Source organism: Pseudophryne corroboree, chromosome 1 (assembly GCF_028390025.1).
Source record: "Pseudophryne corroboree isolate aPseCor3 chromosome 1, aPseCor3.hap2, whole genome shotgun sequence".
NCBI lineage: Eukaryota > Metazoa > Chordata > Amphibia > Anura > Myobatrachidae > Pseudophryne > Pseudophryne corroboree.
In genome coordinates, this window is record NC_086444.1 from 528,288,458 (window position 1) to 528,313,565 (window position 25,108).

Here is a 25,108-nt window from a genome sequence, read left to right on the forward strand (position 1 = left end):
CTCTTTAGAGTAACCTCTTCCAAGTAATTTAGTAATTAACGTATCAATCTGAGCTGAGGCCACCTCTGCATTACTGTTGATGCGTCTGATCCTGATCATTTGCGAGTATGGTAATCCTCTTTTTAGTGAGGGAGGATGACAACTATGCGCGTGTAATAGTTGGTTGCAATCAGTGGGTTTTACATAGATGGTAGTATTGATCTTATTATTTTGAATTTTTACCAAAACATCCAGAAAATTAATTACCTTCTGGTTAAACTCAAAAGTAAATTTAATAGAGCCAACACATGCATTGTAGCCCTCCAACAAATCTGTCAGTGCCACTATGTCATCTTTCCACAAAATAAATAGATCATCTATGTAATGATTGAAAAGAATTGCCCCTGATCTAAAGCAATCACTGCTATAAAACAGATCTTCTTCAATAGAAAACATAAAGATGTTTGCATACGTGGGAGAAACCGCAGATCCCATCGCACACCCTTGGACTTGTAAATAAAATTGTTTCCCATATAGAAAAAAGTTGTTAGACAATACTAGTTCCAATAATGACAAGATTACATCTATTTTATCTATATCAAACACTGCCTTTCTGAGGAGAAATCTTCTAACCGCTGCTAATCCCATATCATGGGGAATTGATGTATAAAGACTGACAACATCCACGGTTGCCAGCCAGCAATTATCGGGTAATGATTCAATAGATTGAAGATTATTTAAAAATGCAGTGGTATCAACCAAATAACTAGATTCTTCACAAAGCAAAGGTTGTAACAAGCAATCTAGAAAGACCGACAAGGGTTGCAAAAGAGAACCCCTCGCCGACACAATGGGTCGGCCGGGGGGAGGGTTTGTTCCCTTGTGGATCTTGGGCAATACATAAAATATAGGCACTATAGGGAACTGCGGTACCAAAACTTCCATAATCTCTTGTGTAATTAACTCAACCCGTAAGGCTTGTGAGATAATTTCTATAAGCCGTTTCTTACAACTCGCAGATGGATTAGCATGTAACTTTATATACACCTCAGCACAAGACAATTGTCGTAATGCTTCCATGTTGTAATCCTTAAAATCTTGTAACACTATTACACCCCCTTTGTCCGATGATCTAATAATTAGTTTCTCATTCTTGGATAAATCTTGTAGAGCATTCCGTTCAGCTTTCGTGAGATTTGGATGTATTTTCTCACCGAAGCCCACTGCACTTTTCACCTCATGCTCAAAGATTCTCATGAACTGTCACAACTGAGGGCCTGAGCTGATGGGAGGCAGCCTCAGTTGTAGGGGCTGAGATGTAACGGAACCTGGGAGGTTGTATCAGACCCCTAGACATGTAAGTAACATGTAGAATAACTGCCCGAAGGCGTGACCACAACAACCAGGATAAAAGTCAATGATGTTTATTATGACAAACTCCGTAACACAGCAGCAGTAAAGGAAACATAAAAGTCAACAGAGGATAAATACAATTCCTGGGTACTACAGGGTGGCAAGGGCCACAGGCACTGGTAGAGTGAGACAGTTCTAATAATCTTCTAGTTGGAAAGTCCTTACCAGGCCTGACTGTAGCAATGGAGAGAACCCAGGATCGTACCAGCTGGTGTTCCAGGAAAGGCTGGGTTGCTGAAGATAAAACGGCTGCTGTGGATACTGGCTGGAACCAGACTGTTGTTGGTATGGAGTGGATACTGGCTGGAACCAGTTAAATAATAAACGAACTTGAGAGCGATGAAATAATAATGAAGTTTGGAGTTTGAGAGCGGTGAAATAATAATACCGGTGGAGAGTGGTAAACTGCAGAAAGGACACCGGCCCTTTAAGAGAAGCTGTACACTGCTGGAAGCTGGGCTGGAAGCAGGTGATTGATGAAGTTTGGAGTTTGAGAGCGGTGAAATAATAATACCGGTGGAGAGTGGTAAACTGCAGAAAGGACACCGGCCCTTTAAGAGAAGCTGTACACTGCTGGAAGCTGGGCTGGAAGCAGGTGATTGATGAAACTGGAAATAGGTGAGTCCAGAATGGATCGGAGAGTCAGGCTACACCGCAGATGGAATGCTGGTGCGGGTCTCTATAGCAGAAGTCTGGAGACAGGAGCTGGAACCTGGAAGACAACCACAGGAGAGAGACAAACTGGAACTAGGTTAGACAACCAAAGCACTGACGCCTTCCTTGCTCAGGCACAGCTTACTTATACCTGCAGCAAGGAAGGGGTTGGCTAGGCAATTATGCAAATCAACAATACAGACAGCAGATTGGTGGAAATGATCAGATGACAAAATCCAAGATGGCTGCGCCCATGCAGACACTTGGAGGGAAGTTTGGTTTGTAATCCATGTGAGAATTGAAACAGTAATGGCGACGCCGGCCACAGGAGACAGGAGACGCCAGACTGACAAGCGCACATTTAACCACGCGGGCACAGCCGAGGCCGCGGCTGATGAAATCACCACTCTGACATTCTGCATGTGGAAACTCAGGAACAGCGGGATCCGGTCCTGGAACGCTGAGCCAGCCTTAGGAGGCATCTGAAGGGTAAGTAATGGCGTCCAGATACCTGGATCGTGACAGCACCCCCCCCCTTTAGGAGTGGCCCCAGGACACTTCTTAGGCTTTAAAGGAAACTTTGCGTGGAAATTTCGGACCAAGGCAGGAGCATGGACGTCTGAGGCATTGGTCCAAGAGCGTTCTTCAGGACCATAGCCCTTCCAGTCAATGAGGTATTGTAACTGACCGTAACGGAAACGTGAGTCCAAAATCTTGGCCACCTCGTACTCGACTCCCCGTTGAGTCTGAACTTTGGGAGCTGGAGGAAGTGCGGAATGAAACCGATTCAGGATCAGCGGTTTCAACAAAGAAACATGAAATGTCCTGGGTATTTTCAAGAAGGATGGTAACTGTAACCTGTAGGCAACAGGATTGATGACTTGTTCAATCTTGAAGGGTCCGATGTAGCGAGGTGCAAATTTCATGCTGGGAACTCTCAACCTCAAATTCTTCGTGGACAGCCACACACGATCACCCACCTTGAGAGCAGGAACCGCTCTACGCTTCCTATCGGCAAACTTCTTATACCTGAATGAGGCTTTAAGCAGGGCTGCGCGGACGTTCCTCCAGTTATTTGAAAACTGACGCAAGGTGACATCCACTGCTGGAACAGAAGTTGCGGGAAGCGGTTGGAATTCTGGGACTTTAGGGTGGAATCCATAATTAATGAAGAATGGTGTAGAAGAAGATGAGGAATGGTATTGATTGTTGTGGCTGAACTCGGCCCAAGGAAGGAGTTGAACCCAGTCATCTTGAGAGGAAGACACATATATACGGAGGAAGGCCTCCAAGTCCTGATTCACCCTCTCGGTTTGACCATTGGTCTGAGGATGGTAAGCCGTGGAAAACTTTAACTTGACTTGGAGGGCTTGACACAAACTTCGCCAAAATTTGGCTACAAATTGTACTCCACGATCCGAGATGATCTCTTCAGGAAGACCGTGAAGTCGGAAGATCTCTTGTATAAACACTTGAGCCAACTTGGAAGCTGACGGAAGACCGGTGAGAGGGATGAAATGTGCCATCTTGGTGAACCGGTCAACTACCACCCAGATGGTATTAAACTTGTTGCAGATAGGTAGATCGGAAACAAAGTCCATCGACAAATGGGTCCAAGGTCGACGGGGAACAGATAATGGAACCAGTTGCCCCGCAGGCGACTGGCGGGAGACTTTGTGTTGGGCACACTTTGGGCAGGAGGCAATAAATTCCATAACGTCCTTCTTCAGAGTTGGCCACCAGTAGGACCTAGAAATAAATTCAAGGGTTTTCTGAATGCCTGTATGTCCAGCAAAACGGGAAGCATGGGCCCAATGCATGAGCTTCTTCCTTAGAACTGGCTTAACAAAACTTTTCCCTGGTGGAGGCGTAGAGTCCATCCCTACCGTGGAGAATGCCAACAGATTAATAATAGGATGCTTGTCTGCAGACTCGGACTCATTTTCTTGCTCCCATGAGCGGGAAAGGGCATCGGCCTTACGATTCTGAGAACCCGGACAGAACTGGAGTTTAAAGTCAAACCTAGAGAAGAAAAGTGCCCATCTGGCCTGACGAGGATTCAGACATTGTGCGCCTTTGAGATATAAGAGATTTTTGTGGTCGGTAAGTATGGTGATTGAGTAGGAAGCTCCCTCCAACAGGTATCTCCACTCCTCCAGAGCGAGCTTGATGGCTAGCAACTCCTGATAGCCAATGGCATAGTTGCGCTCAGCTGGGGAGAACTTCCGGGAGAAGAAACTGCAAGGATGTAGATGTCCATCTTTGGCCCTCTGGGATAACACTGCTCCTACTCCAACGGAGGAGGCATCTACCTCTAAGATAAAAGGAGAGTCGGTGTCGGGCTGTTTCAGAACTGGTGCAGAGATGAACCGTTGCTTCAGAAGGTGAAAGGCCTGTGTAGCTTCCTCGGACCACTTGGACGGATTAGCACCTTTCTTGGTTAATGCAGTGATAGGCGCCACAATGGTGGAAAAGTCTCGTATAAATTTTCTATAATAATTGGCGAACCCTAAGAACCTCTGGACCCCTTTGAGGCTTAAGGGTATAGGCCAATTCTGGATTGCTTGGAGTTTCTCAGGATCCATCTCTAGTCCGGAACCGGACACAATGTAACCTAGAAACGGAATGGTTTTAACTTCAAACACACACTTCTCCAATTTACAATAGAGGTGATTGACACGGAGACGGGAAAGAACCTCTTTTACCCAGAAACGATGATCTTCGAGATTATTAGCAAAGATGAGGATGTCGTCTAGATAAACCACAACATGGCGGTACAAGATGTCCCTGAAAATCTCATTCACGAAGTGCTGGAAGACTGCTGAAGCGTTGCTCAATCCGAAGGGCATGACGAGGTACTCATAATGTCCGTCACGGGTGTTAAAGGCGGTCTTCCACTCGTCACCCTCACGGATTCGGATGAGATTGTAGGCACCCCTCAAGTCCAGCTTTGTGAAAATAGTTGCACCACTAACTCTATCAAAGAGCTCGGTAATCAGGGGTAAAGGGTATCGGTACTTGACGGTAATGTCGTTCAGACCTCTGTAGTCGATGCACGGACGCAGACCACCGTCTTTCTTCTTAACGAAGAAGAAGCCTGCGCCGGCTGGAGAAGAAGATGGTCGGATGAAACCCTTCGCCAGGTTCTCTTTGATGTACTCTTCCATGGAGTGTGTCTCAGACAGAGACAACGGATAAGTTCGGCCTCGCGGTGGAACCTTCCCTGGAATGAGGTCGATTGGGCAGTCCCATTCTCTATGAGGAGGAAGGATATCAGTAGAGGCTTTACTGAACACGTCCGTGAAGTCTTGATATGGAGGAGGCGGAACATCAGATGACCTGGGGAAGGAAGAACAAACAGGAAGAACTTTGGCTAAACAAGTCTCAGCACAGGAGGGACCCCATGCCAGTATTTGCGTAGTCGTCCACTCAATTGATGGGTTGTGGAGACGGAGCCATGGAAGGCCTAAAACCACTGGATGTGTGGCTCTTGGAATCACTAAAAAAGAAATATACTCAGAATGAAGAACTCCCACTCTCAGACGAACTGGAAGAGTCCTTAAGGAAATGACTGCGTCAAAAATCTTGCTGCCATCCACGGCAGTCAAAGAGATGGACGAGGACAGTCTCTCGGTCGGTAGGGACCACCATTTAACATAAGCTTCGGTTATGAAATTCCCAGCTGCTCCGGAATCAAGGAGGGCAATGACGTTCCTGTAACGTTGAGCAATTTGGAGCGACACTGGGAGGTTACAGTCATGAGGAGATGGAGAGGAGATCATTACTCCTAGCCGGCCCTCTCCTTGGCGAGCTAGGATCTGGAGTTTCCCGGACGTTTGGGACAGGCATTGATAGTGTGCGACGGAGCTGCACAGTAGAGACAGAGAGACTCAGAGAGACATCTTCGGCGCTCAGCGGGAGATAGACGGGAACGACTAATTTGCATAGGCTCATCCTTGGATGGAGATGGTTGACGAGGAGGAGGAGCAGAAGATTTAGGAGTAGATGATCTTCCTCGCTCGGTTGCTCTCTCTCTGAAACGTAGATCAACCTTCGTGCAAAGAGAAATGAGCTCATCCAACTTAGAGGGCAAGTCTCTGGTAGCTAACTCATCCTTGATGCGTTCTGATAAGCCATGCCAGAATGCAGCATACAGGGCCTCGTCGTTCCATGCCAGTTCGGATGCCAGGATTTTAAACTGTATAAGATACTGTCCCACAGTACGTGTTCCCTGGCGTAAACGGAGAATCTCAGATGAAGCAGATGTTATCCGGCCTGGCTCGTCGAAGATGCGCCTGAATGTAGCTACAAAGTCAGTATAGGAGGATAGCAGGGGATCAGACTTCTCCCATAAAGGTGATGCCCAGTCAAGGGCTGAGCCACTGAGAAGGGAGATGATATAGGCAATTTTGGTACGGTCACTGAAGAAATTGCCAGGTAGAAGCTCAAAGTGGATTTCACATAGATTGAGAAATCCCCTGCAGAACCTTGGAGATCCATCAAATTTTGCTGGCGTTGGAAGATGAAGATGTGGACTGGAAATGGGTAAGGTGGGTGGGGTTACAGCTGGTGTCACTGTAGTGGACGCACCGGACGTGCCAGGTCCACGGAGGGTCGTTTGAATCCCATCCAGCCGTGTAGAGAGATCCTGGAGACAGCGGATGATATGGCCCTGTGCAGCCTCCTGATGTTCAAGTCGGGCTGCCAGTTCTTGCATCGGCCTGGCCGCTTGATCCTGGTCTCCGGCTGGATTCATTAGGTCAGTGCTTACTGTCACAACTGAGGGCCTGAGCTGACGGGAGGCAGCCTCAGTTGTAGGGGCTGAGATGTAACGGAACCTGGGAGGTTGTATCAGACCCCTAGACATGTAAGTAACATGTAGAATAACTGCCCGAAGGCGTGACCACGACAACCAGGATAAAAGTCAATGATGTTTATTATGACAAACTCCGTAACACAGCAGCAGTAAAGGAAACATAAAAGTCAACAGAGGATAAATACAATTCCTGGGTACTACAGGGTGGCAAGGGCCACAGGCACTGGTAGAGTGAGACAGTTCTAATAATCTTCTAGTTGGAAAGTCCTTACCAGGCCTGACTGTAGCAATGGAGAGAACCCAGGATCGTACCAGCTGGTGTTCCAGGAAAGGCTGGGTTGCTGAAGATAAAACGGCTGCTGTGGATACTGGCTGGAACCAGACTGTTGTTGGTACGGAGTGGATACTGGCTGGAACCAGTTAAATAATAAACGAACTTGAGAGCGATGAAATAATAATGAAGTTTGGAGTTTGAGAGCGGTGAAATAATAATACCGGTGGAGAGTGGTAAACTGCAGAAAGGACACCGGCCCTTTAAGAGAAGCTGTACACTGCTGGAAGCTGGGCTGGAAGCAGGTGATTGATGAAGTTTGGAGTTTGAGAGCGGTGAAATAATAATACCGGTGGAGAGTGGTAAACTGCAGAAAGGACACCGGCCCTTTAAGAGAAGCTGTACACTGCTGGAAGCTGGGCTGGAAGCAGGTGATTGATGAAACTGGAAATAGGTGAGTCCAGAATGGATCGGAGAGTCAGGCTACACCGCAGATGGAATGCTGGTGCGGGTCTCTATAGCAGAAGTCTGGAGACAGGAGCTGGAACCTGGAAGACAACCACAGGAGAGAGACAAACTGGAACTAGGTTAGACAACCAAAGCACTGACGCCTTCCTTGCTCAGGCACAGCTTACTTATACCTGCAGCAAGGAAGGGGTTGGCTAGGCAATTATGCAAATCAACAATACAGACAGCAGATTGGTGGAAATGATCAGATGACAAAATCCAAGATGGCTGCGCCCATGCAGACACTTGGAGGGAAGTTTGGTTTGTAATCCATGTGAGAATTGAAACAGTAATGGCGAAGCCGGCCACAGGAGACAGGAGACGCCAGATTGACAAGCGCACATTTAACCACGCGGGCACAGCGGAGGCCGCGGCTGATGAAATCACCACTCTGACATTCTGCATGTGGAAACTCAGGAACAGCGGGATCCGGTCCTGGAACGCTGAGCCAGCCTTAGGAGGCATCTGAAGGGTAAGTAATGGCGTCCAGATACCCGGATCGTGACATGAACGTTTTCAGACTTGAGTTGTTTGATAAAGGGTCAAATACAGATTTTTGACGGAAAGGAAGAAGTTTGGTAGGCAAAGATTTCTGCATATTGGTATTGGTTTGATTGCCAAAATGTTCCCTTAGTTTAACCTTGCGTTGAAGTTTGTATTTCTCTATATTCCATTGAAGATCATTAAACGGAACAGACGGCACAAATGACAGTCCTTTGTTCAGCAACTTTAATTCGGTATCCGATAGCTCATATGACGATAAGTTGCAAATCATTTCTTTTTGTATCGTGGTGGCCTGCCGACTCGACCCCTGCCTTTATATATAAAAGTAAAGGGAGAAATAGGCGCCAAGGTAAGTGAACTACGTGTTTTAGACCGGTAATAGCAACACCAATCTTAATACACCCCTCAACTATAACTGAGTGGCAGCTTTTCACAATAAGATGTGTGTTAGTGAGACACACAAGTGGTAGTAATATTTATGCGTTCGAGGGAATATAGTGCCTAATGGTGTGGAGAAAATAATAAACAAATTGGGATACAAAGATTCTTACAGTAGCTTCCTTTAAATTAAAGTCTTCAGTCAAATGGCCATGGTGGAATTCAAGTTATATGCAAAACATACAAAGAACAATAAAAACATAGTGCAACCTATTATGATGCAAGAAATGGTTGTGCACATATTTTTTTCCCATATAAAGGAACTGTATTTAGAAACTGTTGCAAGTTCCAAAAAACTGTGTAGAATGTTTTTTATATATAAAAACAATAATTTAATCTACATAATATTCCACGTGGCAACCGAAAGGTATTTCATGTACAAGATTAAAAACAATAACAAACTTATCTGCCCAAACACTGGGTCCAGAGATAACCGGTTCCTTAATCACAGATATTCCTAGCGGTAACCAATAGATAAAAAAAATGTACAAGAAATGAGTTAAAAGAAGGCTTATCTGTCCATGAAAAGGGGTCATAAGGCATAAGTCCCAATGTGTTTCATCCTAGCTTGTGGACTTCATCAAGGGGAAGTGTTTGCCAGATCTGCTTTATATAGCAAAGGGAACAGGAAGTATACTATTACCTCAATTCCTGTTGTGTGAACAAGAAGTGTACGTTTACCTCCCTTCTTGTGTGAACAGGCAGTGTACTATTACCTCACTTCCTGTTGTGAGTAATAATTAAAAACACTGTATATATCCTAAACAAAGTCTATAGATACATATAATGGTGAAGAAGTGAAAGAGGTATCCATAGAAATATGGTAACTAAGAAGGAGTAGTGATGAGAAGTGTAAAAACCCGCAGTGGAACGCATATGACACACAAATGCGTCACTTCCGTTTCCAGGTTATAGAAAACTATTAACCGGTAATCGGCAGTAAATACAAATGAGGTGGCGGACTTGTGGGAGTGCTATTGTGCCTGAATAGAGTTGCAAAGTGCAGGAGATTGAGAGGGTGGTTTAACTAGCTGCCACCTTTTGCCGCCTCCGTACCGGAAGTAAACAAAGTCCGAGGAGCGGACGCTTACGGTGGTGGAACGCATATGGATTGTACCACGTGACTTATGGTCACAATATTTTTGCTTATAAACGAAAATGACTAATGTATTTAACTATAATAAGTGATAAAAATTTCCTAATTAAGCATCTAGATGCTGGTAAGAAATAAAACTAAGTTTATAAAAAACAGAACCGGAAGTAAACAGAGTCCGTGGAGCGGGAACTTATAACAATGAAACGCAAGTGGACCACAACACATGATTTCTGGTTTCAGTGTTCTAGCCTATTAAGTGATAAATGTGAATGAATATTATTCAAATTCAACTGGGATGAAAGGTAAAAGATCCTATTAAGGATCTAAGTGCTGGCATGGAATGAAACTTAGTTTTAAAACCGTGCACAATAAGGGGGAGTGAAGTGTGGAATGCATGGCCATAATTGCGAAACAGCCAAAGCAGATCTTGTGGAATGCACGGCCATGATGAAACATCCATATCTGTATATTAAAATTAATAAAGTCTTTTAGGAATCAGGATGACATTTTCATTTGTGTTCCAGGAAATCTTTCGCAGAGACTTCGTTGGTTTTATGGGAGAACGCAACTTCCAATACTCGTATTACATTTTGCTATAAAATAAAAAAACATTTAATCAGTGGAGATAGCCTCCAAGGCTTAAAAGGTTTGCACAGTGCTATATATATATGTGATATATATATATATATATATATACACACACACACACACACACACACACACACACACACACACACACACACACACACACACACACACACACACATACACAGGTGCAAAATAATTATGAAAAAGGACTTTGCAGCTATATAGTATGTCTTACTTAGAGAAGTCACATAAAATATAGTGCAGAAATGAGATAAGAAAAAGAAGGGGTAGAAATTGGGAGGCATGAAAAGAATGAGTAACCACATGAATATATAGTGTAGAGCGGAAAGGATGCTATGCAAAACAATGGTATTACGATTCTGAAGCCATCAGGTTGATTCAAGTTCATAAAAAAGGGGTGCTTTCGAAAATGTTGAATCCAAAAGGAGCTAATGTTGAAAGTTCATAAATCCAAAACATTTCACGTCTTGAGAGTTTGTTTAGAATGTCTCGTCCTCTTTCATTCACTTTGACTAGTTCTATTGCCTTGAATGTCAGAAACTCCGGGTTGGAATCATGTTTCTCCAGAAAGTGTCTTATACAGTGCGTGATTAGTGATCTTGTTCTAAATGTTTCAGACATGCTCCTGAATTCGAAGTTTGAGTACTCGTTTTGTTTTTCCCACATATTTGTAGTGGCAGGTACATTCAAGCATGTAGATCACCATAGTGGAATTACCATTTATAAAGTCTTTTTTGTATTCTTTAGTATCATCATGGTTGTGAAAGATTTTTCTTTGTGGGTGTAGAAATTTATATATATTGCAGCTACCGCATTTGTAGCTTCCATGGCATTTGCTGAGTAGGTTTGTTCTAGAATCCTTAAATAAATTGTCTTTTATAGGCTTGGCGCTAGAATATCTTTTATGTTCTTAGATTCATGGAACACAATCTCTGGTCTTGATGGTAATAAATCCTTTAGAATAGGATCCATGAGTAGCTTATTCCAATGATTATTGAATGATTCTTTTATCTGTTTCTCCTGACAGTTGAATGTGGTAATGAAGGGTATACATTTCTTCTTGATTTCAGTTGTTTTTTCTTCCAGTAACTTCGACCTCTCAACCTGGTTAATGTGTGTTAAAGCTTGATTAATGACTTTCGGTGGATACTTTCTTTAATCAAATCTTTTGGAATATACATTTAGTTGTTCTTGACAGTCTTCAGCTTTGGTGCAGTTTGTTGGTTTTCCAGCTGTCGGCGTAACAGCTATTAAAGTGTAGGTAGCTGTTTGTGTCTACTGTTTTGATAAAGTTGCTTGTATAAACTTTACCCCCTTAGTTCCTCAGGATCAGGTCCAGGTATTCGATTTCTTTGTTTTTGAGTTTGTTGGTGAAACTTAGGTTGTAGGTATTGATAGAGATGTAGTCAAAAGAATTTGAGAGAGACTTCTTTGCTCCCATCCCACACGATGAGTATGTCATCTATACACCTTTTGTAGAATATTAGATGTTTTTGGAATGGGTGGTTGACATACAGTACATCATATCTTCTTCCCAACTCCCCATCAGTAAATTGGCGAAGCTTGGGGCAGTTTCTGCATAGAGACCAAGAGCTGACATCACAACACAAAAACGGGCTGTGTGACTTTATTAGGTTCATCTTAACTCACAATTTTTTCAAATTCCAAAAGAATTTCTGTTTACAAGTATGTCGAACGGTAATGGAGACAATGGGTGTCATTCCAAGTTGATCGCAGCCGTGCAAACACATTGTCGCCGCCCACTGGGGAGTGTACTATTGCTTTGCAGAAGTGCGAACGCTTGTGCAGCAGAGCACCTGCAAATTCTTTTTGTGCAAACAAGACCAGCCCTGTAGTTACTCTTCGTGTGCATTGATTCTAACGACGGAAGGACGGCTTTTGATGTCACACACCCACCCAGCGAATGCCCAGCCACGCCTGCGTTTCTTCTGCCACGCCTGCGTTTCTTCTGCCACGCCTGCGTTTCTTCTGCCACGCCTGCGTTTCTTCTGCCACGCCTGCGTTTCTTCTGCCACGCCTGCGTTTCTACTGCCACGCCTGCGTTTCTACTGCCACGCCTGCGTTTCTACTGCCACGCCTGCGTTTTTTCTGCCACGCCTGCGTTTCTACTGCCACGCCTGCGTTTTTCCAAACACTCCCTGAAAACAGTCAGTTGCCACCCAGAAACACCCACTTCATGTCAATCTTCCTGCATTTGGCCGTGTGACAGGAATGTTCGTTAGACTCTGTGCAAACCCACGATGCTCATTGTACCTGTAAGACGCGCCTGCGCATTGCAGTGCATATGCATGCGCATAAATGCTGATTTTTAGCCTGATCGCTGCGCAGTGAACAACGGCAGCTAGCGATCAACTCGGAGTGACCCCCAATATTTGCCCCAAGCTTCGCCAATTTACTGATGGGGAGTTGAGGTAACCTTCTCCCCAGTCTGAGGTCAAGAGCGCTCTGGAGCAGGTTTTCATCCTGGATGTCTTTGTATATTGCTGCATTCATCTTTCCCTCTATCCTGACTAGTCTCCCAGTTCCTGCTGCTGAAAAACATCCCCACATCATGATGCTACCACCACCATGCTTCACTGTAGAGATGGTATTGGCCTGTTGATGAGCGGTGCCTGATTTCCTCCAAATATGATGCCTGGCATTCACGCCAAAGAGTTCAATCTTTGTGTCATCAGACCAGAGAATTTTGTTTCTCATGGTCTGAAAGTCCTTCAGGTGCATTTTGGCAAACTCCAGGTGGGCTGCCATGTGCTTTTTTTTTACTAAGGAGTGTCTTCTGTCTTGCCATTCTACCATACAGGCCTGATTGGTGGATTGCTGCAGAGAGGGTTGTTCTTCTGGAAGGTTCTCCTCTCTGCACAGAGGAATGCTGTATCTCACACAGAGTAACAATCGGGTTCTTGGTAACCTCCCTGACTAAGGCCCTTCTACCCCGATTGCTCAGTTTAGATGGCCGGCCAGCTATAGGAAGAGTCCTGGTGATTCCGAACTTCTTCCATTTATGGATGATGGAGGCCACTGTGCTCATTGGGACCTTCAAAGCAGCAGATATTTTTTTGTACCCTTCCCCAGATTTGTGCTTCAAGACAATCTTGTCTCTGTGGTCTACAGACAATTCCTTTGACTTCATGCTTGGTTTGTGCTCAGACATGCACTGTCAAGTGTGGGACCTTGTATAGACAGGTGTGTGCCTTTTACAAATCATGTCCAATCAACTGAATTTACCACAGGTGGACTCCAATTAAGCTGTAGGAATATCTCAAGGATGATCAGTGGAAACAGGATGCACCTGAGCTCAATTTTGAGCTTCATAGCAAAGGTTATGAATTACTTATGTACATGTGATTTCTTAGTTTATTTTTAAGAAATTTGCAAAAATCTTAACACTTTTTTAACGTTGTCATTATGGGCTATTGTGTGTAGAATTTTGAGGGGAAAAAATGAATTTATTTCCGTTTGGAATAAGGCTGTAACATAATAAAATGTGGAAAAAGTGAAGCGCTGTGAATACTTTTCGGATGCACTGTAGATGCAAACATTTGTTGCATACTGTAAGCAAAACAAGAGAAAAATAGGTGCAGCACATAGTTATAATATGTGGACTCAATCAATCAATAGTCAACAAAATTAATACTAATACAATACCACAGTGACTCCATACACAAAATGTGAGAACAGAATAATAAATAACTTACTGTGGACTGCTGAGATGGGATCAAGACTTTTATTTTAAAACACTCCTACTATTAAATACGTTTTAGCATTTTTTTTGGGGGGTGGTAACCTCAAATATTAAGAATCCCAGCAGTCGAAATATAGATGCCGGAATCCCAACACTGATCGGAATGCCGGCGTCGGCATTCCGGATAGGATCACAATCCTGATGCCGGAATCCTGATCGCTGGGATCCTGTATGAGCGTTTGATGCGCTTTCGGAGAGGTAAGCCTCAGGGGGATGGAAGTTAGATTAGATTTAGGCTGCAGGGGGAGGGTTAAGGTTAGGCTGCAGGGAATGGGGTGTTAGGTTTAGGCACCACCCAGGGAGAGTTAGGGTTAGGCTGTGTGTGTGTGTGTGTGTGTGTGTTGGGGGGGGGGGGAGTGTTAAGTTTAGGCTGCAGGATGGGGTGGTAAGGTTTAGGCACCACCAGGGAGGGTTAGGGTTACAACTACACATATAAATTATGCGCCCGTTTCACAGCAGTGCTCATTCACTGTACAAGCTGATAGTTTGAGTCCTGGCCAGGACTGGGGACTGCTGTGAAATTTTGGTACCTAATAATACACAGTGCACATAGGGGGTCATTCCGAGTTGATCGTAGCTGTGCTAAATTTAGCACAGCTACGATGGTTAACTCAGACATGCGGGGGGACGCCCAGCACAGGGCTAGTTCGCCCCGCATGTCAGTGCCGCCCCCCTTCCCCCGCACAAATACAAAAGCATCGCACAGAGGCGATGCCTTTGTATTTGAGGAGTAACTCCTGGCCAGCGCAGCTCCTGCGGCTGGCCGGGAGTTGCTCGTCGCTCCCGCTGGCCGCAGCGGCTGCTTGAGACGTTATGCAGCCGCAACGGCCTGCCCCCCCAACGGTCCGCAGGCGTGGCCACACCGCTCCACCTAAACGGCGGCTTAACACTGCCGTTCAGCCCCCTCCTGCCTAGCGACCGCCTCTGTCTCAGAGGCGATCGCTAGGTAACAAAAGCTGCCATGTGCCGGCGCACTGCGGCGCCAGCGCATGCGCAGTTCTGACCCGCCGATGCGACAAACTGCAGCGAGCGATCGGGTCGGAATGAGCCCCATAGTGCATAGAAGAGTTTACAACACTCCAGTCTGTTTATGCCCCAGCTGCAATATTGGAAGCAGCCTCACTGTGGATGATCTATAAGGGCTGGTGTCAAAAAGGGATTACTGTGTCTCTCATGTTTTATTTTAGTTTTATGCATTTCTTTTTTTTATATAAATGTTTTTATGCAATGTGAATTATAATGCCGGCTGGTGAATGTTTTATTAATATGTACTAATTATAGTAAAAATAGCGTGGTCTCTTTTTTTACAAGGGTTAGGCTTAGGCTGCAGAAGGGAGAGGGTTAGGTTTAGGCTGCAGAAGGGAGAGGGTTAGGTTTAGGCTGTGGGAAGGGAGGGTTAGGGGGGCATTGGAGGAAGGTAACTATACTTACCAATCCCCTGTTGGGATTCTCAACATCAGGATGCCGCATTCGGAATTCAAACCGCTGGCATATCAATCCCAACCGCCTGATTGTATGAAGGAGTGCTGATTGTATCCTTGGACTCAGGAACTGCTGTTTTCATAAAATAAATGCATGGGAAATAATACAAGTGACCAGGCCTGTCAGGATAAGTTAAGTGAAAGATTTTTGCTGTATTACTTATGGTACACAACTGTACATGCTGATTACATATACATGTATGGTATAATTCTGTTCCTTGTTTTAATAATGTTTCATTTGTGAGTTACACGGATTGATCCTTCTATTGGAGCAGCAGTGTGTGTGGTATGAATAGTCAGCATTAATTATGAATAGCTCTTAATATTTTGCAAAGCAACATGAAAAAATGTCCTCATACACAGTTGCTTCTTGTTACCATACACTGGCAATCTACAGCCCTGATTGGTTGGTGTAATAAAACATGCAGGACTACCTGATGTACTGACTACCAGGGCCACCATCAAGGGGGTTCTGAGGTTACTTTAGTCCCGGTCCCGGACAGAAATGGGGCCCGGCTGGAAGCGTTTCAGATAGCTCACTGACAAGCAGCAGCCATAATGTAACTAAAGACAGTGCCAGCATCAATATAATCGTGGCACCACCCGTGAACCAATGAGAGTTTCCGGACAGACAGCCAATCAGGAGCTGGAGGCTTGTAGAGTGGAAGCCAATCAAGAGCCGCTGTCACTGTCGCTAGTTACGTCATGGCTGCTGCTTGACGTTGCACTAGTGCAACACTGGCAGAGCCCGGTGCTTTCTACACCACTGCCACACGGGCTCCTGAAGCTGTGGATGAAGATTTTCAGCAGCGCACTCTGAGGATTCCCCGATCAATCCTGTCTCCAAGCCACCGTTAGCTGTCACAGGAACTGCAGCGTCGTCCACTCTGTGTTAGGCTGCAGATCCTTGATGCTTATCAGTGAATGGCTCTGTCCATCCACCAATCACAGTGGTGGGATGTTTCCACACACTGATTGCTGGATGGCTTGAGCTGTCCACCAGTCAGAACGCATGAAGCTGTAAGCATAGCGCTGAGAGACAGCAGGACAGAAGGCAGCTCACCCAGCAGGTGAATATAGTAATTTTATTTGGTCGCCCCATATTGATCTGAGGTCTGCTGATTACTCTTTAATAAAAAAAAAAATTATGGAATGGAGACATAGAAAATATATATTTGCTGAACATACAATAAAACAAACATAGGTGGAAACAGCAGTCATGGGGCTCAAATATGTTGTGCTTACAACAGTTAGCCTTTTGCCATCGCCTATGGTGGTCATTCCGAGTTGTTCGCTCGGTAATTTTCTTCGCATCACAGCGATTTTCCGCTAATTGCGCATGCGCAATGTTCGCACTGCGCCAAGTAAATTTGCTAAGAAGTTTGGTGTTTTACTCACGGCATTACGAGGTTTTTTCTTCGTTCTGGTGATCGTAATGTGATTGACAGGAAGTGGGTGTTTCTGGGCGGAAACTGGCCGTTTTATGTGAGTGTGTGAAAAAACGCTGCCGTTTCTGGGAAAAACGTGGGAGTGGCTGGAAAAACGGGGGAGTGCCTGGGCGAACGCTGGGTGTGTTTGTGACGTCAAACCAGGAACGAAACTGACTGAACTGATCGCAGTGGCAGAGTAAGTCCCGAGCTACTCAGAAACTGCAAAGAAATTTCTATTCGCAATTTTGAGAATCTTTCGTTCGCAATTTAGCTAAGCTAAGATTCACTCTCAGTAGGCGGCGGCTTAGCGTGTGCAATGCTGCTAAAAGCAGCTTGCGAGCGAACAACTCGGAATGAGGGCCTATGTTCCTTCATTTTGTTTGTGTGTTTGTATTTGTATGTATGTATGTGTATGTATGTGTATATATGTAGGGATGCAGTCCATTTACCGACAATCAAAATCCCGACAGCAATTGACCAACGGTCAAAATACCGACAAGGTCAAAATCTCGACATGGACAAAATACCAACATTTAAAATACCGACAAGGTCAAAATACCGACATTTAAAATGTCAAAAGGTCAAAAAGCTGATACAAGTTTTTCATGATTTTTTTTCATTGAAACCAACTTGTTCATACTTTACCATCCCAGTGGACCTGGAGGGGGAATATAATAGTGTGCCGAGCACAGCGAGCCATGCGAGGGGATGTGGTACACTTATATGGTGTCCATGTCGACCTATGTCAACATACACACACAAAAAAAATGAAAAACTTGTGTAAGCTTAGATTAAACTGATGTACATAAAGGAACTTTTGTCTATATACTTTTAGTATTAGTTATATACAAAAATGAGAGTTTTGTAGAGTTAAAACGTGTTATTAACAACTGTGGATACCGCCACACTTCCGGTGTTGGAAACCATATTGGCGCAGCACTTTCGCCCCACTTCCGGCGGACGTCATGTTACAAGCGTCTCCTGTTACTTCTGGTGGACGTCAGGTTACAGACGTTCAAACATATCCCCGTGTCTGTTGCGCATGCCCGGAAGTCTCCGTTGGCCCACATCTTGGAACGCATGCCATGCTCCGTCAGGTTACAGGCGTTCATGCACGTTCCGTATCTGTTGCGCGTGACCAGTGGTCTCAGTTGGGCCGCAACTTGGAACGCATGTCGTGTTCTTAACCATTTCCTCATAATGCAGCGGCCACTTTCAGATATTCAGAGATCGATATCCACTCTAGATTAGCATGCCGTTGTTCATACATTAAAGACATTTTTTTTGTGTGTCAGGACTTATTTTATGCATTTTATATGTACATAGAGGTCTATGAATTATTAATTCCGTGAATATGCATAAAATTACTCAATATCCATTAGTATTAACATAAGTGTATATGTGTGTGTGTGTGTGTATGTATGTATATATATATATATATATATATATATATGAAAAAAAACATTATTGTGCATATACTAGCAAATGAGAGTATATTAATAGAGAACCCGACTAAACTTAGATTCTAAAAGTGAAGAAATTTGTTTTAGTATTAATATAATCCATAAATACAATTAATAGAATAATAAAAATGTGATATTACATAATATATAAAGTATAAAGTGTTGGGTGCTGTGCTGAATCTATTTAATAATAAGTTTGTATATTGTGAAAGGATATTTAATAAGTGACATTTTAAGTGTACTACGTGAGAATATTAAATAATTGTTCAAATTATATTGAAGGTGACTTTTATTATGATGCATCAAATTTTTGACGTCATCCATTGTCCTATAGTACCTAATATTCCAAAGTGGTCTCCCTTCCTGGCACTAATCAGGCCCACCACTGCTTAGCTTCCAAGATCAGACGAGATTGGGCGTCACCAGTGTGGTTTGACTGTACATACTGTTGGTACGACATCATGACCAGGAAAATACAATATATATATACATATATTTTTATTAATTATTCCTATAGTACAGGTGATAAAAAGTTTGCAGATAGACAGCTGAAAGTAAGATTGGGTACAGCACCTCATAAAATAGGTGCAATCTCATATCCTTCACTGTGACCAGTAGCTGGAAAATCCAATACATTTCTCGTCTAGAGAGCTTATTTGCATGGTCCCCTCCTCTCTCTCCCAGGCGGACGTGTTCGATAGCTTTAAATGTTAGGTCCTCTAAATTTGAGTTGTGATGAGAGCAAAAATGCCTGGGAACTGCATGACTGTCCATCTTGTTTTTTATACCTCGGACTTTTACTTGGATCCTCATCTTTAAAGGTCTTTTTGTTTTCCCAATGTATTTCATTTTGCAAGTGCACTCCAATAGATAGATAACGGATGAGGTGTTAAAGTTCATAAAGTCCTTTATTTTATATTCCTTGTTCTCATCTGTGTCTCTGAACGTTTTTCTATTCCGGTGCAAATATTTACAAATATTACACCTCCCACACTTATATGACCCTGTACACTTCAGCATAGGTGCATTCTGGATGGTCCTTTCCATCAGCATACTAGGTGCAAGATAATCCTTTAGGTTCTTTGACTTCCTAAAAATGAGCTGTGGTTGTGTGGGTAAAATTTCTTTCAGTACAGGGTCCATCAGAAGAATATTCCAATGATTTCTGAGGGACTTTCTGATGTATTTCTCATGTCTATTATATGTGGTAATAAAGGCCACCAAATCCTTTTTCTCTTCCCTAGTTCTGTACATAAACAACTCGTCTCTGTTGGTGGATCTGTTTTTTTTCCAGAGCAGCATCCAAGATGGTATTGGATACTGTTTTCCTTGAATCGATTTCTGTTGACTTCAAGTTGATCTTCACAATCTTGTGTACTGCTGCAATTCCTCTTTATTCTACAGAATTGGGAAGCTGGGATGTTGTTTTTCCACTTTGTTAAATGATTACTCTTAAAGTGCAGGTAGCTGTTCATATCCACCTCTTTAATGAAATTCTTTGTGGAGATTGTGCCACTTTCCCCAGTCAAAATCAAGTCCAGATAATAATGGACTTTTTATTTGTGCTGGACGTAAAAGCAAGGTTCATATCATTGATCCCTATGTACTCAAAAAATTAATTTAAACTTTCCAAAGTGCTATCCCAAATAATTAAAATATTGTTGATGTATCGACCATAAAAATTAAATTGTCCTTGTAAGTACTAGAATCATAAATATGTCTTCTCCCGGCATCCCATGAACAAATTCACAAAACTGGGCGCAAAAATCGTACCCATTGCTGTCCCACAGCATTGCAAGTAAAACTGGTTGAGAAATGTAAAATAATTATGACTAAGAATAAAATGCTTCACATATAAAATCCTTTTTATTCAAAGTTAGGGAGGTATCATTATCCAGGTATTTCCTACATGCAGCTATCCCCTTAGAATGTTCAATGCAAGTGTATAGGGATTGCACATCAACTGTTGCCCATAGATATGTGTCCTTCCATACCACTGCTTTTAAGAGATGGAGCACGGATGTAGTGTCCTTCAAAAATGACGGAAGGTCCTTGACATATCCCTTTAGAAAAACATCAACATACTCTGAAAGGTTTGAGGTTAATGAGCCTATGCCTGCTACTATTGGCCTCCCAGGCGGGTTTGACACAGATTTATGAATCTTTGGTAGAAAATGGGGATAATGGGATTAGATTGTGTGTGTGTGTGTGTGTGTGTGTGTGTATATATATATATATATATATATATATATATGTATATACTGTGTATGTATATATATATATATATATATGTGTGTGTGTGTGTGTGTATATATATATATATATATATATATGTGTGTGTGTGTATATATGTATATATATAGATGTGTGTATGTGTATATATATGTATATATATATTTAGCTATGTGTGTGTGTGTGTGTGTGTGTATATATATATATATGTATATTTTTTGTTGTCCCACTCCTGCTGTAGCTCCACTCACATTATCCACAGCTCTGCCCACATCTGCATCCCTCTTTTCTCCCCATGGAGGCCCTTCCCATTTTGTCGGTACCGGGCCCTACAATTTCTGATGGAAGCCCTGCTGACTACGATCACTTTTTGGTCGAAATCGGCGACTGGTGTACCCCATACATTGCAGAACTTCACATAATCAACTGCAAAATGCAGAATTTCCCCAAGTGATCGCTGGTATGGGCCCCATACGTTTATACTTAGATTCAATTTTGGTGGTTGTATTGCATATAATGGTAACATAAAACTCACAGGTTTTATTGCAATGCATTACCACAGCTGCAAGACACTGACATGCTGTATTTGTAAGTGAAATAATTTAATGTGTGATTTTATTTTCCTCATTGATTTATCTAATTCACCGATATTCTTTCACAACTGCACATTTATAAGTTATTCTAAACAAAACTGGTGTCACAGCGCTTGTCAAATAGAAGCAAAGAGCATTCCTTCTCTGAGAACTTCGGAAGCTGTACTTTATTGACATTCCTTTAAATAATGTTTTGTAAAAGGCCATTAGAAAACCATTTTATTCCAGTGAAAATAATGAACAGGGCATGCAGCTTTATGATGTATAGTTGCTAGTTTTGCTTTTTAATTCACAGCAGGAGCAGGTTAACTCTCAAGTGTTTATCCATGTATTTCTTTTCTCCCTGTTCTAGGAATGCTGTCTCTGCAGTTTGCGAGGAGGTGCTCTAAAGCAAACTACTGACGATAAGTAAGTCATGGTGTAGCTGTTCTCTGCTAGTTTTTGTATTTTTAGTATGAGCGTAATCTAAATGTTCTCCTATTAATCATACAGTAAGATTTCCTAAAGATTGTGAGCTAGCTAGTAGGTTCCTCTTTCCGCTTTGTTTATTTATTAATATCCAGTTTTGCTAATTAATGTACCAGTACTGCTGAGTATGTTTGCACTGTATAACTCTTGGTAATAAGAATTTATTTTAAAAACATTGCCATTTCTTTTTCAAACTTTTTTTTTTAATCGAAGTAATTCATCAATAAGAAGAAGCAGAAAATATTACAGCTAACGGCAGGTCCTACCTTTTTTGGGTAGGGGGCTACCGGTACCCATACTGAATGGCTCCAGTATCCGTGCATGTGCACAAGCAGCGGCTTGAGTCTGCATGAGCAAACTCCCTGCTTCTATGGACAGCATTGGGTGCAGCCCATAGATGCCGGATTGGACTAACAATCAGGCTGGGAGTGGCTTCTTACAGGAAGTCAGCTCTCTGCTAATCACAGCCTGGTCTGGCAGTCCATAGGGAGGGAATACCTCCCATTGGGACTGCCTGTTCTGCGGGTGACTGGCAGACTGATAAGACTTAAAATAGGAAGTCACAGTGAAGCCATTAAGCCATTGCAGTCACACAGACTGCAACTGGCTCAGCTGAGCTCACTGAAGTGGCGGATTTTACTGATTACAGTATATTGCCATTGTATTGTTGTCTGTTCAGGATTTCCCCCTGAAAATGTAGATCTAGTACTATTAAAATTGGAGCTATTACTTATGAATGCATTGGTTGCATTATTTTTGTGATACTATCAGGCACACCAAGAGGATGACGGGGGCAGATAATGATTGCCCGGGCCAGGCTTTGTTCAAGGTGCCCAGCTGGAGCACGGGCCAGCTGTGGTGGGGGACAAATGTTCTCCTTTGTGTGCCACACATAGTATTTTTTTTTTCAGAGGGGGTGTAGCCATACCACCCAGATTTGACCTTTCTAACCTCAGTACCCTGGCCTTGGACAATAGCACATTTGTTTTTTGTGCGTGCCAATTCTCAAAGACCATTAAGAAATTATTTTCACTTTTATTTGTTTTCAGGTCACCCTACCTGGCACTTCTCATATTTTAAATTTAGGGCTGAAAAATTGCTGGCTGTGCTGTCTGGTACAAAGTACAGTATATGTGGTGTATTGTGTTAGGATGCAAGTTGGTAAAATAAAGGTCATGTCAACTATACTGTAGTATACTATTTGAGTCAATGTTATTTATATATTGTTAGTCATATTGCCATGTTATTAATTGAATAGATTTTTAAGTAATATGAATAGCTCTTAATATTTTGCAAAGCAACATGCAAAAATGTCCTCATACACAGTTACTTCTTGTGTTTTCATCTTGTGTCCTCGGTACACACTAGCAAGATATATCTTGTGATGAACGCAGGGTAGGACTGGCCCACAGTGGTACAGGGGAAACCCCCGGTGGACCCTAGGAATTAGGTCTCAGACTGTGCACTTGAGTTATATATTATACATGTTAAATAATACTGCATAGGATTATGGTGTAGTTTCTACAGTGCATTAATCTTGTACATTATGTATTCATTAGCAGTATTTACTATAAATATTTAACAACTAGGTGATTCATCGCGCCCTACGGGTGCTCTTCACACCGTCGTAAGGGGCTACGCCCCCTTAACCCTTGCACGTCCTTGTGTTGTGCAATATTTTTTTATATGGAGTATTACCTCCAATCATAATTGTGTGAGTGGTTAAATATTGCACGGACAAAGGGCGTGCAAAGGTAAAGGGGTCGTAGCCCCTTGCAACGGCGTGAACAGCACAAGCAGGGCCTGATGAATCACCTAGTAGGTGCTGTGGTTGGGGGAGACGCGGATGGGGGAGGGGGTGTACAGGGGTGCTGCAGGTGAGGGAAGTGCGGTTGTGGGGCTGGTGCGGTGGGGGAGGGGCTGGTGCGGTGGGTGGGTGCTGCGGGGATCCAGAGCCACTGCGGGTGGTGGAGGGTGTGTGTGTGGGGGTGTCGCGGATGGGGCCCGGAGGTACTGCGAGTGGTGGAGGGGCGGGTAATGCTTCTCCTCCTGGAAGCAGCTAAGCTGCTGTCCTCCCTTTGGCAGTGGTTCTCCTGCACTGAATAAACTACAGCTCCTAGAAGCCCTTAGTGCTGGAATGCTCCTGCGCTAAGGGCTGCTGGGAGCTGTAGTTTATTTAGTACGTCTATTTCCCTGTAATGCAGCGCGTTGGGACACCGGCGCTAACAATAGTGACTGGCAGAACTGACTAACTCACTGTATCAATGTAAAAGGTTAGAGTGCTATGCAGTGTCATTGACACTGCACACCCACTGCACTGCACAGTACTGTCACCTTTTACATTGATTCAGTGTCCAGACATTACCCTCCGCGATATCACTCACTCTATCCGTTACATTAGCCATCTCTGGGTTTCCAGGCTGGCAGCCCAGGTGCTGTGTTGCGGAGTCAGGGCCTCTGGGGATCTGGGTGTGGCTGTGGCAGGGAGTCACTTCTGTGACAGCATGCACAGAGGAGGCTCCGGGGCTCAGAGAGTATGCGGCGCAGGGAGGGCTATGAAGCCTTCCGCTGCGCTGCTTTTATACACATCTATGGCGGTGGCCACAGCAGCTTTTGTTCCGCCTGCGCCACGGCTAGGTAGTGGGGATTGTTGATGCCGGAGGGGGCAGACGGACTGGCAGCAGGACATAGGACGCTGCAGTAAAAGGATTTTTTTCCCTATCTACAAAGCAGAGACTTGCTGCAGTTAGAGTGGCATACCCTCCAGCTGGACCTTTTTGGCAGGTACAGTACCTTTTTTTATGGTCTGTACCAATTTCTGGCTCTCCAAACTCCCATTAAAAGTATAGGAAAAGGGGTGTGGCCACGCCTCTACCTATGACCACGCCCCTTTTTTAAGTTTTCAAGTACTGATTTTTATGTGTAAATTGTTGGAGGGTATGTTGCTGCAGATGCAGTGGGCCTATTTTGGGGTGTGGACCTGGAATTGCAGCTCCATCAGCCCCATTGTTAATCCTGCTCTGGGAACACACAGCAGCCAAAGGGCCGAACCTCCCATTGGATGTAACCTGTGTGGGAGGGCGTTTCTCACCCAGTCAGCTGTGGACTGGGTGTGATAGACCTGCCGCTAACCCAATGAGAGCTCTTAGCCATGCCCAGCATTATACACACAGGCACAGAGTCACAGATCTGGGCTATTATATAGGAGATGGGTCCAGACCATGCCATCTCTAATGGTTAGCCAAGCCTCTGTGGTAGTTGGCGACACCCCTAAGCATGGGCCCTTACCACTGCTTTCCCCAGTGGGTCCTTCATACCCCAGTCTGACACTGGACGAGCTATATATATGTTATGCATTGGCAGGTGTGTACACCCGATATGTCTGTGAATG

At 43.8% G+C, this 25,108-nt stretch overlaps 1 protein-coding gene and 1 pseudogene across 1 annotated transcript in view; one reads left to right on the forward strand and one right to left on the reverse strand.

Annotated features, from left to right (window-relative positions):
- The window catches only part of KDM4C (lysine demethylase 4C), a 961,089-nt gene that overhangs the window by 746,395 nt on the left and 189,586 nt on the right, over positions 1-25,108 (forward strand). Inside the window, exon 16 of the mRNA XM_063913998.1 lies at positions 21,602-21,657. Coding sequence (XP_063770068.1) covers positions 21,602-21,657 — 56 coding nt within the window. The remainder of the gene's footprint in view (positions 1-21,601; positions 21,658-25,108) is intronic.
- LOC134947444 (5S ribosomal RNA) lies at positions 18,750-18,868 on the reverse strand (annotated as a pseudogene).